The following is an 18,513-nucleotide window of genomic DNA, read 5'->3' as shown; positions in this document are numbered from 1 at the left end:
TACTGAAGATTGCAACCCAGTGGTGACAAGATGCCCTGCAGCTTAGATGACTTATGTATAGGTACAAATTTGTTCAGCCATAGAAGCTGTTTCTGTAACATTTAAGGCACTCTGAAAGGAAGTTCTGGATTTCAAACAGATGTCTGTAAAAGCACTTAAGTATCTTCCATGGGGCCAAGAAAAAATTCTAACAGAATACACAAGGAGTGCTGACAGTTTACCTGAGAAGTTATAAAGCTATTAAGACAGCTGCCACGTTCTTTGCCACTTGGGTTATTTTTGATAAAATAGAATTATTTTTCACTACTCAGTAACAGCAATTGCACCAAAGATGAACAAACCAGACAAAAGTAAAAGACATCTTCCCCATGGGACCTGGTATGTTTCATAACCTCTTTTAGCAATAGGAGCATAGGAAGCCAGAGAACACTAAAAGATCTTTACAGGACTCAAAATAGGTTCATTAGCCCACTCTCTTCCTTCAAGACAACCAAAAATAAAAAAAACAATTAACCTTGAAAAAACTTGGCAACCTCTGGTCATCTGGTAAAATACTGGGATGATTTCACCCCTGAAGAAGGAAGAAAAGCAGCTTTGGTGGCCAAATGATTACATGATGCCCTGCAGGAAGATATCGATACCTGAATATCCAAACATATCAACAGTGATAGATAACTAATAAACTTACAGTACTGAGTAGGCAACACCATTATTCCAGCAAGCCTTCTTGTTGGAGAAGCCTAAGGTGTTGTTTGCCAGTCAGATGACAACAATGACCTAGAAGCTACTGCCATTGTTGGCAACTCCAGAACACAGAACAACTAAGACTGGGCTGGTACTGAAATAATAAGGTTGTCTCCTTGCATGCCCTCCCTGCATCTCTGCTTAGACAAAACTAAACAAACAAACAAAAAAAAATCTTGGGCTGATGTCAACTTGTCATTACAGGAAAACAGGATCAAGCTACAAAACACATACCAAAGGAAAATGATCCTGAATATAAGACGACCTACAGTCTCAGCAACTCAGAGAACGTGTTTACTAAAACCATAGACTTGTAGTAATGAAAAAAAAAAAATTAGAGAGACTTTAAAATAACAAAAGAGATCATTACAATTATATCTAATAATAAAAATGTCCTTTGATTGCTTCAAAGGATTTCCACCTCTTTGTCCTAGGCTATGCTAGAATTACACAGTAATACCTTAGGACATAGTTCTTTTTGCTGAGAGGACTCCACTGAGTCAGCTCCCCAACAGTTCCAGCACTGCAACAATACTTTAACCAGAACAAAGAAAGGACAACATAGTGGAGAAATATGTGACTACATATGAGTATACGGCAAGAAAGCTTCTCTCATCAAGCTGTCAGCTGTCAGCTTCAAGTGCTTATGAAACTGCATCCTAAGATTCCTTGCCCGGCCTTTCCAATGTATACCTTTATTAAATCCTTCCTATCTTCAAGCTACTTCTTTATTAGTCTTGAGAAACAACATAGACATTTAATAATTCCCACAGTATACGACATAAGGTTTTGCAGCCTTCTTCCTACAGGCAAAATGAATCCTACTGTGTAATCTTCATATAAAATATAGACCATGAAACAAAGAAAAGGACTGAGCTATGGCTTGTATGTCGTAGCACTTTTTTTGGTGGTTGTTTTATAGGATCTGCTGTAAGGTGTTCTGCAAAAAATCAGAAGAATTTTCCGAGTTTGAGTGACCCAGCATATGCACACCCACAACACACACATTGCATATAAAGTTTGTAATACCACACACACTCTAATCTCTCATCTTGCTTAAAGGATATTCCCTAAACCACTGGCTATGCCTCCCCCATCACATGATTCTTATGACTCTTCTTCAGCTAAGAATTGTCTGCAGATATTCAAAGCATGCAAGAGACCTTTCTTTACCTTTCTGAAATAACCTTCCCATGTTATCAGCAAGAAAAGGACCTGATCCACAGCACCAAAATCACTGGTCTCTCTAACTTTGCACTGAAGAAATACTGTCATTGGGGAAAAGCTCTGAGCTTTCTCCTTACCTAAGCCTTTAAGCCATGGGTAAAGACATGGGTAAAGTTTTCTACCCATGGGTAGAGTTTTCTGTGACAAGAGTCCTGTTCACCTTGTTCTTTTCTGACACTGGCTTGCTCAAAAACTTGCATGTTTAATTGAACATAGACACACATTCATCTCAATTAAGACAGAATAAAACACTGGACACTGTAGAAAAGGAAGAATATAGAAGAGTGTTTTTCTGTAGTACTGCAGCAGTGGTGGTTGGGCACTTTGCAAATGCATATAGTCCAATGATATGGGAACTCCTGTATCTCACTGGTAATGAACAACGATGATATGGTCCTGCTTGAGCAGGAGTATGGACAAGATGAGCTCCAGAGGTCCCTTCCAACCTCAACCGTTCTGTGCTATCAGGTCAGCAGTGAATCCTACAATCATTCCCTGAAAAAAATCATATCCCAATTTGCCTCTCATCCTAGCTGGCTCTGGAAACCTTCAAGCACAACCCTAAATTTACCATGACAGAAAAATAATTACAGTTGGCATACTGAAAGCTTCCAGAATGTCACAGGATAAATGTCCATTAACAGACTGTACAGCAGATCTGTCAGTCTAGAGAGGAAGGATACTTTGTATATAAATTATATTAATATTAGTTTCTAGTGTTGCACACTACACAAGATCACTCAGACAAGCCCAGCTACTGCAGAACAGGTCCCCAGCACTGCTCAAAGCTCCACCTCTTCCTGGTTTTGCATTTATTAAGCAGTCGCAGTGGGAGACCACTGAATAAGGTGCCAGTGAGGCTTTCTTATCTCCTTATGTCATGAACTGAATTTCAGAAAAGATAATGGGTTTGTTCTCACTTGTTCGTGATGGTTAACATCATCCTGAGATCCAGTCTGGGAATCAATCAATCCTCTAAACAGGCCAACCCTGATGGACCTTAATGGCCAGCCACCTAACATCCACTTTATGAGGTCAAGTTCTGTTTCCCTATCTGTCAGACTGGAATTTTTAAAGTCAGGGAACACTTAGCACCAAACTTACTTAAACAACTATAAAACACATTGTCCAGATTCTTCATACACATTCTGTGGTGACCATACTTGCTACTATCTACACGAAGGAAAATGGACCATTTTGCTTACTCTGAGGGGCTTGCACAGTCAGTGCTGAAGTCCCCTCTAAAAATAATACCACCTCCATTTCCAGTATTATTACCAAGGTTGGTATCCGTCCAGGAGCCTCAAAAGAGCTTCTTAACCAAACATAAGCATTTCCTGTGCAAATCTTTCTCTTCTGTTAATGAACAGACCACAAGGGGACAGGACCAAGTCAACACACTACAGAGCATATGGTAGTATGTACCTTATCTACATTAGCTCAAGGCATCATGAGGAGTTGAAATGGAGTCGCTCTGCAGTTATGTCTAAGTCCATCAGAAAAAGCCTGAGATACATTTCAGCCTTGAGGCTAGGTGGGCAGAGAAGGCTCTGAAGGTCAGCCTTACCTTTCCCAGAAAATGTTTGCGGTACAGCTTGGCTGTAGGGTCACTTTCCAGTTTCATTTTACCACTCCAGGGAAAAGGTACATCAGACAGAGTTGGACTCAAGCTGGAGAGGTTGTGGCTGGTCCCTTCAATCCAGTAGCCCCCAAACTGGGGTAAGATAATGAGAGGATATGGCCAGCCTTTCTGTAATACCTATTTACAAGGACAGAGAACAAGAAAGCTGAAAGGCGAACAAGCTGAAAAGCCAATAAAGTCCAAGGAAAAACAGAGGAGAGCGGTACTAACTCACCTCATGGATGCTGGGGTAAGGAATATACTCCTCTTCTGTCTGAAATCAGAAAAAAAATTAGCAAAACTGCATGACATCTTTTGAAGTGTTATGCTCTCATGATGGCACAAGCTGTGCCCTCAGCTTCCATTCTGCCCTAGTCCATCTTTAGTTTTACTTTAGGATTTAAGGTTAGACTCCATTTCCCAGGTCTCAGCATTATAATATAGAACTTCGAGAACAATATATTTAGGAGTCAGATTTCACCCACCTTCCTCCTTGAAACTACACAGAATACAGGCATGCAAAATGAGGAGGTAGACAAATAAGAGGCAAATCGGATGAGGTTAGGAGTGACAGCCTCTCTCCTTTCCTTCCACACAGTGTTAGACAGTTGCTGTTCTTCTGCAGATAGAGATGACAGTAGGGATGGTAGAAATAGTACTGTTATTTACAGTGAGATCAAGGTTGTATCATCTCCATAGCTAGACCTGTAGTATAGAGCTGAGCACTGCTGAGGCATTACTGCAGGAATAGGAGCAGCATCTGAGCCACTTTATGCCTCTTGGATGCCCCTTCCATCACCACAAAGAGCACTGACCATCTCTGTCAGAATTGAGCTGTATCAATTCTCTACGTGGCTTTTTTTAAAGATCATTCCAAGATTAAATTCAAGGTCAAGGCTGATTTTAAGGTTACTATGCCTGAGCTGAGACTGAAGGAATGGAAGGAAGAGTTAAGAATTTAAAGATGGGGATCTGTTCTTATTGGCCTAATATTGAGGGAAACAGACCAGGTTTCTAGTAGCATCTACACAAGTCCTCAAGCAGACTACTGAAATAAATGCAATGTGGCTTCACAAGTATTATTATAGTCTTACATCGAATAAAATTTAAGAAATTACTTAGTCAAAACTAAGATTGCTAATAATAACAACCACTTAAATCTGAAAAAGGGAAGTATTGATTCTATTTCAGCTACATAGTTTCACCCTCTTGTGCAGCAACATTATAAAAAAACCAAAACCAAACAAGCATATGTGTGTTCTTGGGCTGTTTGTAGGCACCCTGCTCACTCCAAGATGAAAATACACTGCAAGACAGGTCAGTAATTATCTGCCATTCTCAGCAATTTAGGAGGCAAAAAACAACTTGGCCTGACCTTGAGAGGAGCTGGAAGGGAACATCTTTGTTCATCCAGACGACTCCCCTGGAAACATAAAGTCACAGACAGTGAATCCTGTGGTTTAGCATGTCTGTTTCACTTACCCTCTGTGTCCTTCTCTGTATCCCAAATATGAATATTTTGTCTCTCTATATGATTTTCTATTTTATGCAAGTTTGGAATAAACAGGAGGAGTAAAGCTAGAACTTGGCCAGTCCCCTAGTTTGGCATTAAAAATGACAAGCTCCCCCCCACCTTACATCTCTTAAAAAGCAGAATACTTTTGATTTCTGTCAACTAACTCCCAAACTGATTCTCTTATTTAATTTCCTAATCTCTTCTAGCTACTTTACTTCCTATCCCAAGCAATAAAAAAAAAGGAAGAGAAAGAACACAAAAGAACAGCATTTCAGACCATTCATTCCTGTTCTACTCCTCCCTCTCCCTTGAAGATACGGTCAAGCAGAGTATAGAGAACCACAGAGCAGGGTTAAGAGAAGTAACAAACACTTGTTCTGAGGATTAAGGTTAGGCAAGAAGACTTCTTCTTATTAAGCAGCTTATGTGCCTTGCTTCCATCCACATAAGGGTACAAATCTGTCTCTTGGAGGGAAGACAGAAAATCAGAGCCGCTCTCCATCTATACATCTGACTAGTGCAACAGCAAGGAGCCACATAGCAAAGCCCTGCACATCTGCTTTCCTAGGCACTGTTACTGTCAGCTGGGTTGGAATGGCAGGGCAGAAGACTACTGGATGCTTAATTGCTTCCTGAATCAGCAGCTGGCATCCAGACTTGATTCTCTTTCTTAAGGCTATTCTATCCTCTGCCTTCTCACCACGGCAACAGTAGCTCACTTCCACCACACTTCCACAGCAGAAGCACACAACAGGAAAAATTTAGTGAGAACAGCCCCAGCACAGACTGAGCAGAGGCCCAGAATACAAGAAGCCAAAAAGATATGGGGGCCAACAGGCTGCATAAAATGCTGGCCGTACTCCCAGTAGGCATCAATACAGACAGAAGAATAAGAGGCAAAATTTGCATTGGAAGCTGAAGACCAGGATTCAAGTTGTAGCTTTCCCCTATACCCAATACATGAGTATTCAACTACTGCCCCCTAAATCTTGTAACTCTCATACTGGAACATGATGCTGAGACTACATTTTTCATTTTTTATACCATCAGTGACTGCTTAATGGAGTGGCTAATCAGGGATTCCAAACAGGATAAGCAGCTCTTGACTTTGTTCTGAAAATGAGCAGGATCTGATTTATAACAGCTATGTCTATGCAAGTATTCTACAGTGGAACTAGTCTGTAAACTAGGATCTGGCAGAAATATGTAAAGCTCAGTGGAGCTCTACCATGGAAATTTAAGAAGCTCAAGAGCAAAAGTTTGGTACCAATGTTCCAGCCATATAGGTTGAAAAAACTGCCAGTATAGCAACATTAGCATTGAACAATAGTAACATTACATTGAGGATTAATAATGATCAGGATGCTCCTTGCAGGAGCAACAAAAGAAAAAAAAAAAAAAGAAAGAAAAGGTATCCGCTACACATAAAAATGAGGTTATAGAAAAAATGAGAAAGCTTATTAAAAGAACCTAAAAAAATGAGCCATAAAAAAAGCTAAACCTTCATGAAAAGATGAGGAGCCAGACCTTGAGCTCACAACAAATACATAACACCTTCAAAAAACTCTTAGAAACACCAAAAGTAAACCAGTATGGCTAAACTCCAGGGTAAGGGAGACTAGTGGTAGATGCATGAGGGCATTTTTCATAGGTCTGAACAAAACAACAAAAAATAGCAGTAACAATTTTAGTTGATTAAATATAGAAACACAGTAAAGCAAGTAAGGAACAATTTTCAGATAACATAACAATAGCAAAAAAAATTATTTTCCTTAACTATATTAGGAGAAAGAAGCTTGCCAGACTGTCTACGGGGTGACACAGGATCAAACTATAAAAGCTGAGCTTTTTTATTTGTATTTTCAACAAAGAAGCCTGAATAAGATTAGAACTATTCTTCATAGGGAAATCAGAAGATCTGTTTCAAATTGCAATGACAGCACTGACAAAATGAACAACAAATTACCAGGACACAGCGAGTTGTGAAATTAAGATGGAACAGAGGCTGACAAGTGATCTTTACCTTTTCCAGAGGTAGTAGTAACCATTTTGCAGTTGGGGAAGTCATAAATCCAAGAAAGTGGAGTGCATGACAAAGTGCAAATGGATGTTTTGTTGATGTGATCTGGAGTTTCACCTGTCAACCTAGTGTGTTGGGGCTCATGAGGAAAGCTAGGTTCTGAAATAGGGGTCTCTGGAACAGTTCTTTGGGGCAACAAGTCCTATGCTCTATCTAAATAGGATTAAGACAGGAGGGACATGTAGGTACAAAGCATCCCCAAGTCTTCCGGAATGAACTGTGGAAAATACCATGACAAACTTGCTATGCACTGGGAGCTTCTGCACACAGAAACAAAGATTGGGAAATGGCAATTCTGTAAGATCTCTCTCCCCTTTCCTGGCACTTTTGGCAGATCCAATAACTGCAGAAACTTTCCAGTTTCAAAGGAGGTCCTGGTAGGAGACCAGCATCTCAGAGAGGCCTGAGGAAAAACTTCCTAGGCTGCTGTAAAGGAGCTGCTGTTTGTATCAGAGCCTCTACAGAGCGTGGAGGAATGTGCCAGCACATTCCATAACTCTGCACTGTTAAAGGAGCTCCTGGTAGCCTGGGAACAGAAGACAGAGTGAAGCTTAAGATACTGGCAAAGATTGAATGCAGCCCTGATCTGTATAGTCCAAAGCTTTATTTTAGAGGTTAGGCAAGACCACAGGGAACTTACAGCATAAGCTGTTGAAGTGTCAAAGCATGGGCAGAACAACTGGTTGATGATCACTGTCATTCCTCAAAAAGGACAGGCATAACGTATAGCAGTCTCAGCTACCTGTTGAGACACCCTTCTGGTTTGGTCCAGTTTGGCTTGCAGCACCACTTTTAAGGAAACACCTTCCCTCACTGTCTCCCTGGGCAGTACTGGAGACAGCAGCAGTCTGGGAATCTGATATTCCCAGGACCTTGTACAGGGGAGACACCTGGCCTGAGCAGGAGGAAAGAATGGACAGCAGAAAAAAGAGCCGTCCAGACCCTCAGCCAGGTCCAACATGGCACAACAATGCTATGATGTGTTTTTTAAGGGGAAAGAGCAGTGCCTTGAGGAGTCTCAGAACAGACAACTTAGATATAAAAGGGACACAAGAAGAAAACATGAAAGGAGGTGTGAGAAAATAAGACTGAAAGATATGTTGAAACTGTACAAATGCAGACTAGAGGTAGTGAACATCACACCAATAAAGACAAAAGCAGGTGAGAGAAGAGGGATTGGCTATGCAAGGATGTGAAGACCTGAAACATCTGGGTTTATTGGCTGAAATAAGATTTGCTTGCTTTTCAACTGCTTGAACTGTGGAGCAATCTAGGAACAATGTATTCCTAAGTGTCCTTAACAAAGTATTTACTGTGACTTCACTACACCCGTATACATAGAACAATGGAGCCAGTAATCCATTTTCTTCAAGTAATGATTATTAAGATTTTTTTTTTTTACAAAAAAAAGGGGGGGGCAGGTGTGCAAACTTCATTCCCAGATCTCAGGGACAGGTTTCAGTTTAAAAAGATAGCACAACTTTACCTGTTAATTCATCACACATAGTGCAAAACGGCTATGTTAATTCTCAGTCAAAAAACTATACTCCAACCTGATTGTTAAAGTACTCAAAAACTAATTCTAACCTGTGGCTTTGTTGTTGTTACTTTACAGGAGAAATGTCCAAGTCTCCTGCTTTGCCTTTTACTCACTGGACTGCTAATGAAAATCCCAGATTTAATTTTCAAGAATGATTGATTGAACAAATCTAAAGGATAGCAAGTCAAATGGAAGGAAAGGGAAAGCAAAACCAGAAAAGAATAAATAATGAGGAAAAATATGAAGAAAGATCACAACAAATAATAAAAAGAAATATTGGAGTGGGGAGGTTTTTTTCTTTTGGAAAACACCGCTCTTCCCTTCTTTCAAAAAAATTGCTGTCATACTTAAGCAGCAGTTATTAATTCTCCTAGTGCAAGTCAGGTTACAAAGCAAGCTAAATTAAAAACCAAACAAAACCAAACAAGGTCCGTGTCTGTCTACACGTGAATATACAGAAGATACACCCCCAGCCCCTCTTTCCCCCACTTCTCCTTTCTCATCTGCCAAATAGTACTTCAGCCTCATAACTCTATACTCAGCATTCTGCTGCCACCTTCCACCTCCTCACCTTTATAGTCCCACCAAAGTCTTGCATTTTCCTCATATCCATAATTTGATCACCCAAATTCCAGAAAAAAAGTTAATTGTTTCTTATAAGTTTATTCCTGCAGATAATAAAAGGCAGGAGTTGTGTGCCATGTTACGCGGTGTTAGGTGAAAGTTAACCACAGTATTTTAAAGAAGGTGTACCACTTGGAGAAAATATTGGTAGTCTGTGAGGATGCGCTGAGAACAGATCATCTGAAAAATTTACAGATTTTGTTGTTAGATATATAACATATTATTACATTACTATCTCTTTACTTGATAGGGCAGGGCTAGGTTTTGTCCCCTTTTACTCTATTTTAGTTTTGTAATCTAATATATGCAACTAAATGCACATATTTCCATAAGAGAATTAAGCCAGAGTCCTTCCTTGTGCAAGTTAAAGATAGGGACTACAGTAGGTATTTATTAAACTGTTTGACCTTGTTAAATGCAGTTATGTTAATATCCCATTAATCACCTGTCATTAGCAGCTGCTACCCAGCAGAAACATAGTTTCTTGAAGAAGATGCCAGAGATACCTTAATGCAACTTTGATTTTCTCTCAGAATCACACTTCTCCAAAGGACAGAATTATAATAATTTGAATCTATTCCTTCCATCATGTTGGTTGGAAAAATGAACACAGGAAAATGCTTTTGAAACCCCATTTAAGAGTAGGTATAGGAGCTTGGGCCTAGAAGAGCTAAATATTCTGCAAGCTCAAATTAAAGGGTATTGGAAGTGAAGTGACAAGACAAATAGCAGCTGATTATTTGTTTAGCTATGAAAAATCAAGAGATACCAAAGTCTGACAGAATAGCTTCTTCTTACCTGCATTTTTTCAATCATCTCAAACAAGTCCACAGTCTGTGAAAAGACAACAGGGAAAAGAATTTAACATGTGCGAAAGCTAACATTATCTTCTGTGGTAACCCAGATACCAAAGCCAACAGCTCCTTCCATGTTTTGGCACAGATACTACTTGCTCACTGAAGACAAGGTAGAATCATTCTTCCTTAAGAGATAGCATGGACAATACAACTGGCCAAATTGTCTTCAGCTTGTGTTGCAACAGCTTGACCTGGAACCTGATCAGACAGGTATCATGAATTTCTCTCTTTCAACAGGTCAGACTACTGACGTGATACAGTATAGCATAAGAAATGATTAAATGAACAAGTGTAGGATTCTCACAGAAGTGGGCAACTATAGCTATAACGCATGCACACAAGCTTGCTTTCAGTCCTTTCTTCTGCTCAGTGGTTCAAGGCACATTCCAACCCTGACCCAGAGGAACATGGACTGCCTTTACCTTGTTGGGGACAGCAGCAGCAAGAGCACATGGAAAACCTTGGGTGGGTGAGTCTATAACATCACTGAAGCAGCACACCCCCTCCTCAGACCTCCTGCAAGAGACAGAGGCAGAAGGGGGGGGGGGAGGGGGGAGAAAAACAAAAAAAAAGAAGAAAACTTCTAACTCTCGGAGAACTCAAGATGCTAGTGCTTGCCTGCAGTGCCTCCTTCTGCTGTCTTCTGCTTACGCTTCCTCTCCCCAGATCACTTCTTGCCTATGAGGAAGCTGTCATTCCCTGTGAGATACCCTGAGCTGTCTTAACTTACTACTTGCCGCCTGCAAACATCCTGGATATAACAGCAAAAATCTTCTGGCCCTGACTGCTCTGTCTCTGTTCACACACACTATTTTCCTCACAACTGTCGTGTAAGTGCTGAATGATCTTTTTTGCCAAGTTCTTCCTCTATCTTAGATTGGCAGCAGAATACAGATAGGTCTCACAGGAAGCTTTGGGATCAGATCTCAAAGCTGAGCCATATTAAAAGAGCTGAAAGTTCTCAAATATCACTGAAATCAGCACCTAAAGGACAGCCCCAGTTGCCACAGCCTGGGTATTAGTCTCCAAGACAGGAACATAACAGACATGGTGCTAGAACAGAACCGATACACCCTGCAGCAGAGATACAAGCATGGTTCAGTGTTATCACTGGCATCAGTGGCACCCAATGGCATCACGTAACTTGTATATAGGCTGATCTACACAAAGTAACACAATGCTTCCATCCCACAATTTTCTCCTAAAATTCAGATGAGAGACATCTGTGTAATGCATCTAGAGATTAAAGCCATAATGTATATGAGAGGGAAGATGTAGGAGTTAGTCTTGACATCCTCAAATAAATACTGGACTAGTTAGATGGCAAATGTATTTTAAATTAGTATTAATATTACACTAACACATGCTTTATTTATCATCTTATTCATTTACTTGAAGCATGTTTGTGACTAATAAAATTTATGTCCAAGGCAGTACACGAAAGATTTTCATTATTTCTTTTAGAAATCTGAAGTTCCTGTGAGCCCTAAAAAGGTAACAATTTGATAAATTCTTGTTTTCAGCAACTAACCATCTCCAGAGAAGTAGAACTTTTGTGAAACTGGATGCCCTGGGGCCTTGTTGCATGCTATAGTGTTTTTCTTTGGCATGTCACTGGTTTGAATCCTGAATCATTCAGAAAACAGTAAAACACACACCTGCAACATGAAAATCCAGCAGCTCCTACATGATGTCATCGTGGCCAGTCCTGCCCCTGTTCTCTCAGCACAAATTCATCTCTGCAATTTGGACTGACCAGAGCACTTCGTGCAGCAACTGCTCTTTACCGTTCAATTGTAGTACAGTTCTATTGTCAAAATGACTCCAGCAGATGCCAAAATCACCAGTCTCATTTAGAGATGTTCTCAATTCTGTCACTATCTCAGGTTAGGAATGTGCTGAGGGACTTTAAAAATCCAAGAGAATGACTTAGATTTTATGTTATCTTTTACAAAATATCACAAAAATTTGGGGCCACTGTAACTATTGCTTGAAAGTCCATTTGTGAATTTTGAACTTCTGGAATAAAAAGCACTAAGCTCCATTTATAGAAAGAGAACATACTTCTTTTCAAATTGGACCTTCAAAGTCTTTGATCACAGAAAAGCAGAATATTATCCTTCTGAAAAAGAAAAGCAATTCTGCAGACTGGGAGCAGAATATGTATCTGCAAATGTATACTTGCTGAAGCTTTATTTTTAGGAAATGGCAACAAAGAGAAGCAGAGGGCCTGGAAAATGCTGAAAACTAAAATAGGATTTTACTAGTGCCAGTAACCAGCACATTAATTTCAATCAGGTAGCCAAGCTAAAAGTAGACACTGCTGATCTACCGCTCTCAATTGTGAAACAGTGCGAGAAGCACCTTAGCAGACCTCTAAGCCACTATCTCTGTACGTACAACTCTGCTCACACCCTGTATTCCTGTCTTGCAGCATCCTCTGCTATTTCAGTCCTGGGATCTCCCTATACAGCTCTCTCAAAATCATTCCCAACTGCTATAGCTGAGCCAGTTCAATAACCAAATCAATGCAAACGTTTGTTCTGAGAAAAACACAAATTGGCCTTGACAGATTTCATACGTCCTTTCATAAGTATTCCAGAGGTAAAGAGCATCTGTGACACTCTGAATAGACAAGCGCCCCAAATCTTCAGGTAACTGTCTTCCTGAAAGTTCCCAGGGAAGTGGGTGCATAGCTATTGTAAACACCTTTGCTAATCTGGAAACCTTCCAGGAGGAGAAACAATACAGCATGATTTGCAGCTAATTATGGAATGACAGTATAATAACTAGCATCCCAGCCTGATGAGTGATTCTTGCAATGAGACACTGACATGTTTTTTAAATCCCACACTAGACAGGACAGCCAATTCAGAACTGAAGGTAATTTGAAACAAGATCAGTCCTGAAATGCTCATATGGAAAATTCTGAGCAACCACTTCCCTTGACCAACAGCTCTTTCACTCCCTCGCTCCTCCCTTAGAGGGACGTATTTGCTCTACCAAATACAAGTTTTAGGTATTCAGTGAAAACAGCTGAAAACATGACATGAATAGCCTTACTCTACGAACACCTGTACGGCTTTGACTTTTGCTCACACAGATTCCTAAAATTCAAGAGAAGGAATTACCAAGACAGAACTAGGAAAAGGAAGCAAGTACTCCAGATGAGACGAGGATTGCCCTCAGCCGGTCACAAACTTTTCTGCCCACAGACTCTGACTTCCAGCTGCACGCCCCTTCCTGGCTACTGGGGAGCCTCCCTGAGAGCCTCTGCTCCCACATGCGGGCAATCCCTGCTCAGGATCTGCCTCTCCTGGCACCGACAACGTGGGCAGGGTATGGAAAAGGCCCGGAGAACCCGGCTGGCTTTCACCAGGCACTACCCTGCCGGGCAGGAGAAAGGAGAACTCCCGAGTGAAATGAATCTCGCCGCGCACCCGTACTCCCACCTCCTGAGAAGAGCAAACCGGAGAACTCATCCCCTCCCAGGGAGGCAGGGGTAAAGCCAGAGGGGCTCACTTGCGCCCCTTCTTTCCCTTCAGTGAGGGGCGCAGCCGCTCACCCACCCCCCTCCTCCCGACCGGAGCGGGGCCTCCAAAGCCAGAGCCGGACCTTCCGGCCATCACCTTCCCTCTCCTCGGCCCCCCACTCTTTCGGGCAACCGCCGAGGGCTCTTCCTCCCCCTCCCACAACACGGCGGCAGCCGCTGGGGTCGGGACCGGCTCCAGCGCTTCACCCCAAACGCCCGCAGCCGCTGCCCTGCCCTGCCCCTGCCGGGGGAAGGGAAGGGCCGGAGCCAGGCGCCCGGGAGGAACAGGGCCACCCAGTACCAGCCCCAGTACCGGTACCTACCCTCTGCAGGCTCCGGCAGGGACGCCGTGCTCCCGGGAAAACATGCTGGCCTGCCCTGCTGAGTCAGCGCCCGGGTTCCCCCCTCAGGAGCCTCCTCTGCTCCTGCCTCGCCATGGAGAAGGGCCCCGACTGCCTCCCAAGCCCCGGCTCCCGCCCCCACCCCTCCTCTTCCTCCCAAGCCGGGCTTCAAAGGAGAGACCGCAAGGGCACCTTACAGTGGGGACCGGGCCGCGGCCCCGGGAAAGACAAAGAGGAGGAGGAGAGATGGGGAAAGATGAGAGAACGGGGGGTGGGATGATGACTTCTGCCCCCTTTCCGCTGTGGAAGGTCAGTTCCCCCTTGATCCCCCCCTTTCTGGGGAAGCCGTGGATGGTCGCAGCCCACAGGCAGGCTGCCGGGACAGCCGAGCCGAGGAAGCCGCACTCCGGGCTGTCAGTGATGGTAACACAAGCAGTGTTGAACAAGGGTGGCAGAGGGGTCCCTTACTCAACTCTCCCGAAGCTCTCAGTATCCAGAGGGGAAAGTGAGCATCAAGGCAGTCCCCCACAACCTCCCATTCCCTTCAAGGGAAGACTAAGAAGATAACAAACTCGCTAGCCTTTGGTATTTGGAGCTGATTTACATCAAGTACTACAGAGATTTGGCTCTACGTGTCCCTTATGAAATAGCTCACTGATCTAACATGTGAGCTATTCTCTAGGGAAGCTCAAATTTTGGGGGGTCAGAAACCTCGAAACCTCAGAGAATGTATTTGCATTCACTCATCAGTAGATTATCATTCCTGATGAAAACTGAGGATGAGAATCTTCCATTGCAAGAGTACATATGTACTTGTGTTTCAATAAGACCACAGAGCTCTTCTGGACATACTTTTTTCCTGTGATTCCCTGTTTCATTCCATCGGATGATGTAATGTTTCCTCTTTACATCAGGGCCTATAAAGGCAGCAGCTACAACCTTATGCCAAGTGTCAGCCTCACACTGGGTTTGTTCTAATTCATGAAAGGGACAGTAGGAACCACAGAACGAGACAGAATTTGGGAGGAGCCAGACAGCTAGGAAAAGATACAAAGGACAAGTGAAAGCAGAATGGAGAGACCAGACAGAAAATACAAGATAGCTGATACAGATGAACAAAAAGAGAGTAAGCAAGCAGCTACATCAAAATTTTAGGGATAAGAGTGCAGCAATTTCATCCTAATGCTTCCTACTGATGAAAGACCTGGATATAAATTATTACGGGGGCTTCAAGGGTCTGTGGGTGGGAAAAGAGACTGTAAGGAGTAAGGAATCAATCAAGGTAGGTGACAATTTGAATGGACAAAGAGAGGAACCACTTGCTGGTTTCAGGAACTTGCATGGAGGCCAGGTGTTTCATTTTCCTCTTGCCACCCTCTTTTCTTTTTTTTTTCCCCCAGCAGATCTGATGCTAGAGTATGGGCCAACGCATGCAGCCCCCTCCTCACTCCAGATGCCTCCCAGATGTGTCCAGGGCATTGAATACAGCAGCTGCTGTCTGCACAAGCAGTTCTTATTCATTCACCTGGATCTCTGAGCAGAGTTGTGACTGGGCCAAGGTAAAGAGCCAAGCTTGCCACTTCTGCTGCATCCAGGAAAGAGGAAGAGACATTATTTTCTGCTGCTAGAGAGGGCTGCCAGCAGTAACTACTGCCCTCCCCCATCCCAGAGTCATTAGCAGCAGCAATAGCAAGCCTGGCCGTGGTGAAAGCAAAGTACATAGAGAGGCTCAGGCCTTTCTGCCATTCTTCATCAGCTTGCCATGACAGACAAGAGCCAACTTTGTTCACATACAAAACCACACTGGGATCAGCTTTCATTTAACTGCCTCACAGCTTTACCTAACCTCCTGTGCAACTCCACTTGTGTACAAAGCCCTCAAGACCCACAGGCAAACCAGTGAACAATTATTAGATACCCTAATTACTGTTCTAATTAGCCTCCTTTAGCAATAATCATATGACTAAATCCTTTCTACACGTAAACAAATCACAGGCCCCCTTTCCCCTTACTGTTCCTCAACTTATAAGCAAGCTAACAATTTTTACTATTTACACAGCTGATGCAACAATATAAGCCTTTAGTTGTACTAAGTAGATTTCGTTTCTGTTGATACTTGCATTCTTATATGACTAATACTTATAGTCCCACATTGTGAGACTACATATATACATATAGACATATAGACTATATATAGACATATATGTCTATATTCGCATAGATCATTATGCATTTTATAGCTCTGTGTGTTTTAGGGACTGGCACACAAGCTTCTGTTCTTTCAGGTATTCTTCAGGTATGTTAATATGTATTACAGTAATTGATGTCTATATATTTTGCTATGTAATTTCCTAATTTTTGTTAAAATACTTTTTTTCATTCTTGTAACTGAATTAGCATTGTACCTTGCTCACACAGGAAAAGTCTGTATTAGCTGTAACACAGAATCTGATCTCTGCAATGTTATTAATTGAGTCATTGTAAGAACATCAGAAGCTGCACAGTACCACATGAACACAGCAGCATATCCTTCCAACGGTAAACTCTTCAGGGCCGAATTTGTATTTTTTTTTTTTTATTTTTTACTACAATATTACACTCAGATGTTACAAACTCATAGATGCACCCACAGATAGAAACATACATGTTTTCACATTAACTGTTTCCACAGATCCATGCACACAGCTTCTAAATATAGCAGCCAGTGTGTACAGACAGCACTTCCCACTGCCCACTTGGACTCATCATTTTATGTCGAAGGTTGACAGAATCAGGGTGGGATTCTTTTGAGTCTGGACAGACCCTCTTTCATGCCCCTCTGTCTCTTCAGTTTGTCTCACTACCTACACAGATATCCCCACTTCCACTCTCCTTCTCTCTCTCTCCCCAGCTGCTTCTCTACACAATGCAGTATAGCACAATGTCTTTTAAAAAGTATAGTCACTTTCCCTGCTGAGGCAGAAACTGCCCCAAGGTACATCCATTACACAACCAAGCAGCAGAGAAGATCTGGATCAACCCTCCCCCAGCTACCTTTGCTCCTATTCCTTCTAGATGCAAAATATCTTTAATTGGCTTTGCAGGCAAGACGAGAATAAAAGCAGCTGAGCCATTCATCCCCTACCTGAGCAAGGATCTCTCATCCCCAGCTGGTGAGCGGATGGAGGCAGGGAACCCAGCTGCTCTCCTTTCCTTACACCATCAATTATTCACGTAGGTTGCAGTGTCCTCCCTCTCCCTCCCGCCCTTTCTCTTCCGCTGCCCCCACCTGCTGATGAGCGGAGAGCGAGCAGGTCGGTGCTGTCGGATTTGAAGCTAGAGATCATTGTCGATCGAACAGCCGGTCTGGGGAGCAGCCCTGCTCTTAAGCAAAGATTGGCCCTGAGGGAAGGGGTCAGACTGGCAGCTCCATAGATGCAGCACACCAGCATCCTGCTCCCTGCACTGCTAATCCCAGACCTGCAGGGGTGACCTTTAAAAATGAGAGTTGGGGTTTTTTTTTTTAAAACCACATTTTTTTTTAGTACTCTCAAGTATAATGACAGTTATTTGGTGGCAGTGAATTGGGTCATGTGGATTCATGATCAGAGTAGGAAGGGAAAGTAGCAGACTGGAAAAATCTGAAAATTGCTTACTTAGTACTGATTTAGTCACATGGCAAAGGCACTGAAGAGGATAATCTGAGGGGACAGGATGACATGGTACTTTCTGCAAATGCTTTTGGTAATCATGAGTCATGAGACTGACCTGTGGATTGGAATGATTGTTCAGTCACAATTTTTGCAGATACCTAGAGAATTTCCTATGTGGTACCAGCCTTAGGCAATGGTAAAATGAGTTCTGGCTGACCTAGGTGAAGGCATTTAAAGCATTTTGTAGAGGGCTACTACCTACAACTCAGTGAGCGCTTTAGATCTGTCTCAGAGAAAAATTAAGTTTAATTCCCAGGCCAAATTAACCATTCCATTTTGCACTGGATTAACTCAGCCTGACTCATTCTGGTATCATCAGTCAGCTGGGGGGACCTTCTAAGTCATCTCAAACATCACAGTAGTTTCTTCTGTTAATTCATCCCATGACCATAGCCAGGCCAGAGGCACTGCGGACACACAAAAAAGCACACTAGGGTGCTCAAACAGTAGGTCATGATTGGCTTTCCTGCCCTGTTTAACTTTTCCCATATCTTGAAAAAATATGTGCAGGAATTTTACCAGAAGCAATAAAGAGATTCCTGAAATTACATTAAAAATAAAGGGCCTAATTGTTGTATAATGATTGTTGGTATTGCAACCTTAGTTGTAAGACTCCTGAAAACCGGCAGCACTTTTTAAGAGGGCACTGAGGTTGTACCTACAAATGTTTTTAGTTATGTTCTTGTTTTCAAAACTTCATGGATCAAGCTTTGTCAAGCTTTTCTCTACAATTATGCAG

The 18,513-nt window shown here is 42.4% G+C and overlaps 1 protein-coding gene across 29 annotated transcripts in view; it reads right to left on the bottom strand.

Moving 5' to 3' along the window:
- The window catches only part of LOC141937520 (rap1 GTPase-activating protein 1-like), a 65,396-nt gene extending 47,940 nt beyond the window's left edge, over window positions 1-17,456 (bottom strand). For 6 of the 29 annotated variants that reach the window (XM_074855340.1, XM_074855323.1, XM_074855304.1 and 3 more), the window contains exons 1-6: window positions 14,065-14,348; window positions 10,632-10,725; window positions 10,151-10,186; window positions 4,968-5,015; window positions 3,828-3,866; window positions 3,539-3,730 (exon numbers count right to left, since the gene is read on the bottom strand). In XM_074855340.1, coding sequence (XP_074711441.1) covers window positions 3,539-3,730; window positions 3,828-3,866; window positions 4,968-5,015; window positions 10,151-10,186; window positions 10,632-10,725; window positions 14,065-14,108 — 453 coding nt within the window. In that variant the 5' untranslated portion in view covers window positions 14,109-14,348. Of the gene's footprint in view, window positions 1-3,538; window positions 3,759-3,827; window positions 3,867-4,077; window positions 4,212-4,967; window positions 5,016-9,299; window positions 9,533-10,150; window positions 10,187-10,631; window positions 10,726-14,064; window positions 14,349-17,206; window positions 17,307-17,350 lie in introns of those variants that run through there. The other 23 variants (XR_012627002.1, XR_012627007.1, XM_074855450.1 and 20 more) reach the window with 13 other exon arrangements.
- Window positions 17,457-18,513: the final 1,057 nt, after the last annotated feature.

The sequence above is a fragment of the Strix uralensis genome, chromosome 2, assembly GCF_047716275.1.
Source record: "Strix uralensis isolate ZFMK-TIS-50842 chromosome 2, bStrUra1, whole genome shotgun sequence".
NCBI lineage: Eukaryota > Metazoa > Chordata > Aves > Strigiformes > Strigidae > Strix > Strix uralensis.
This window is presented reverse-complemented; position numbering and strand designations above follow the sequence as displayed.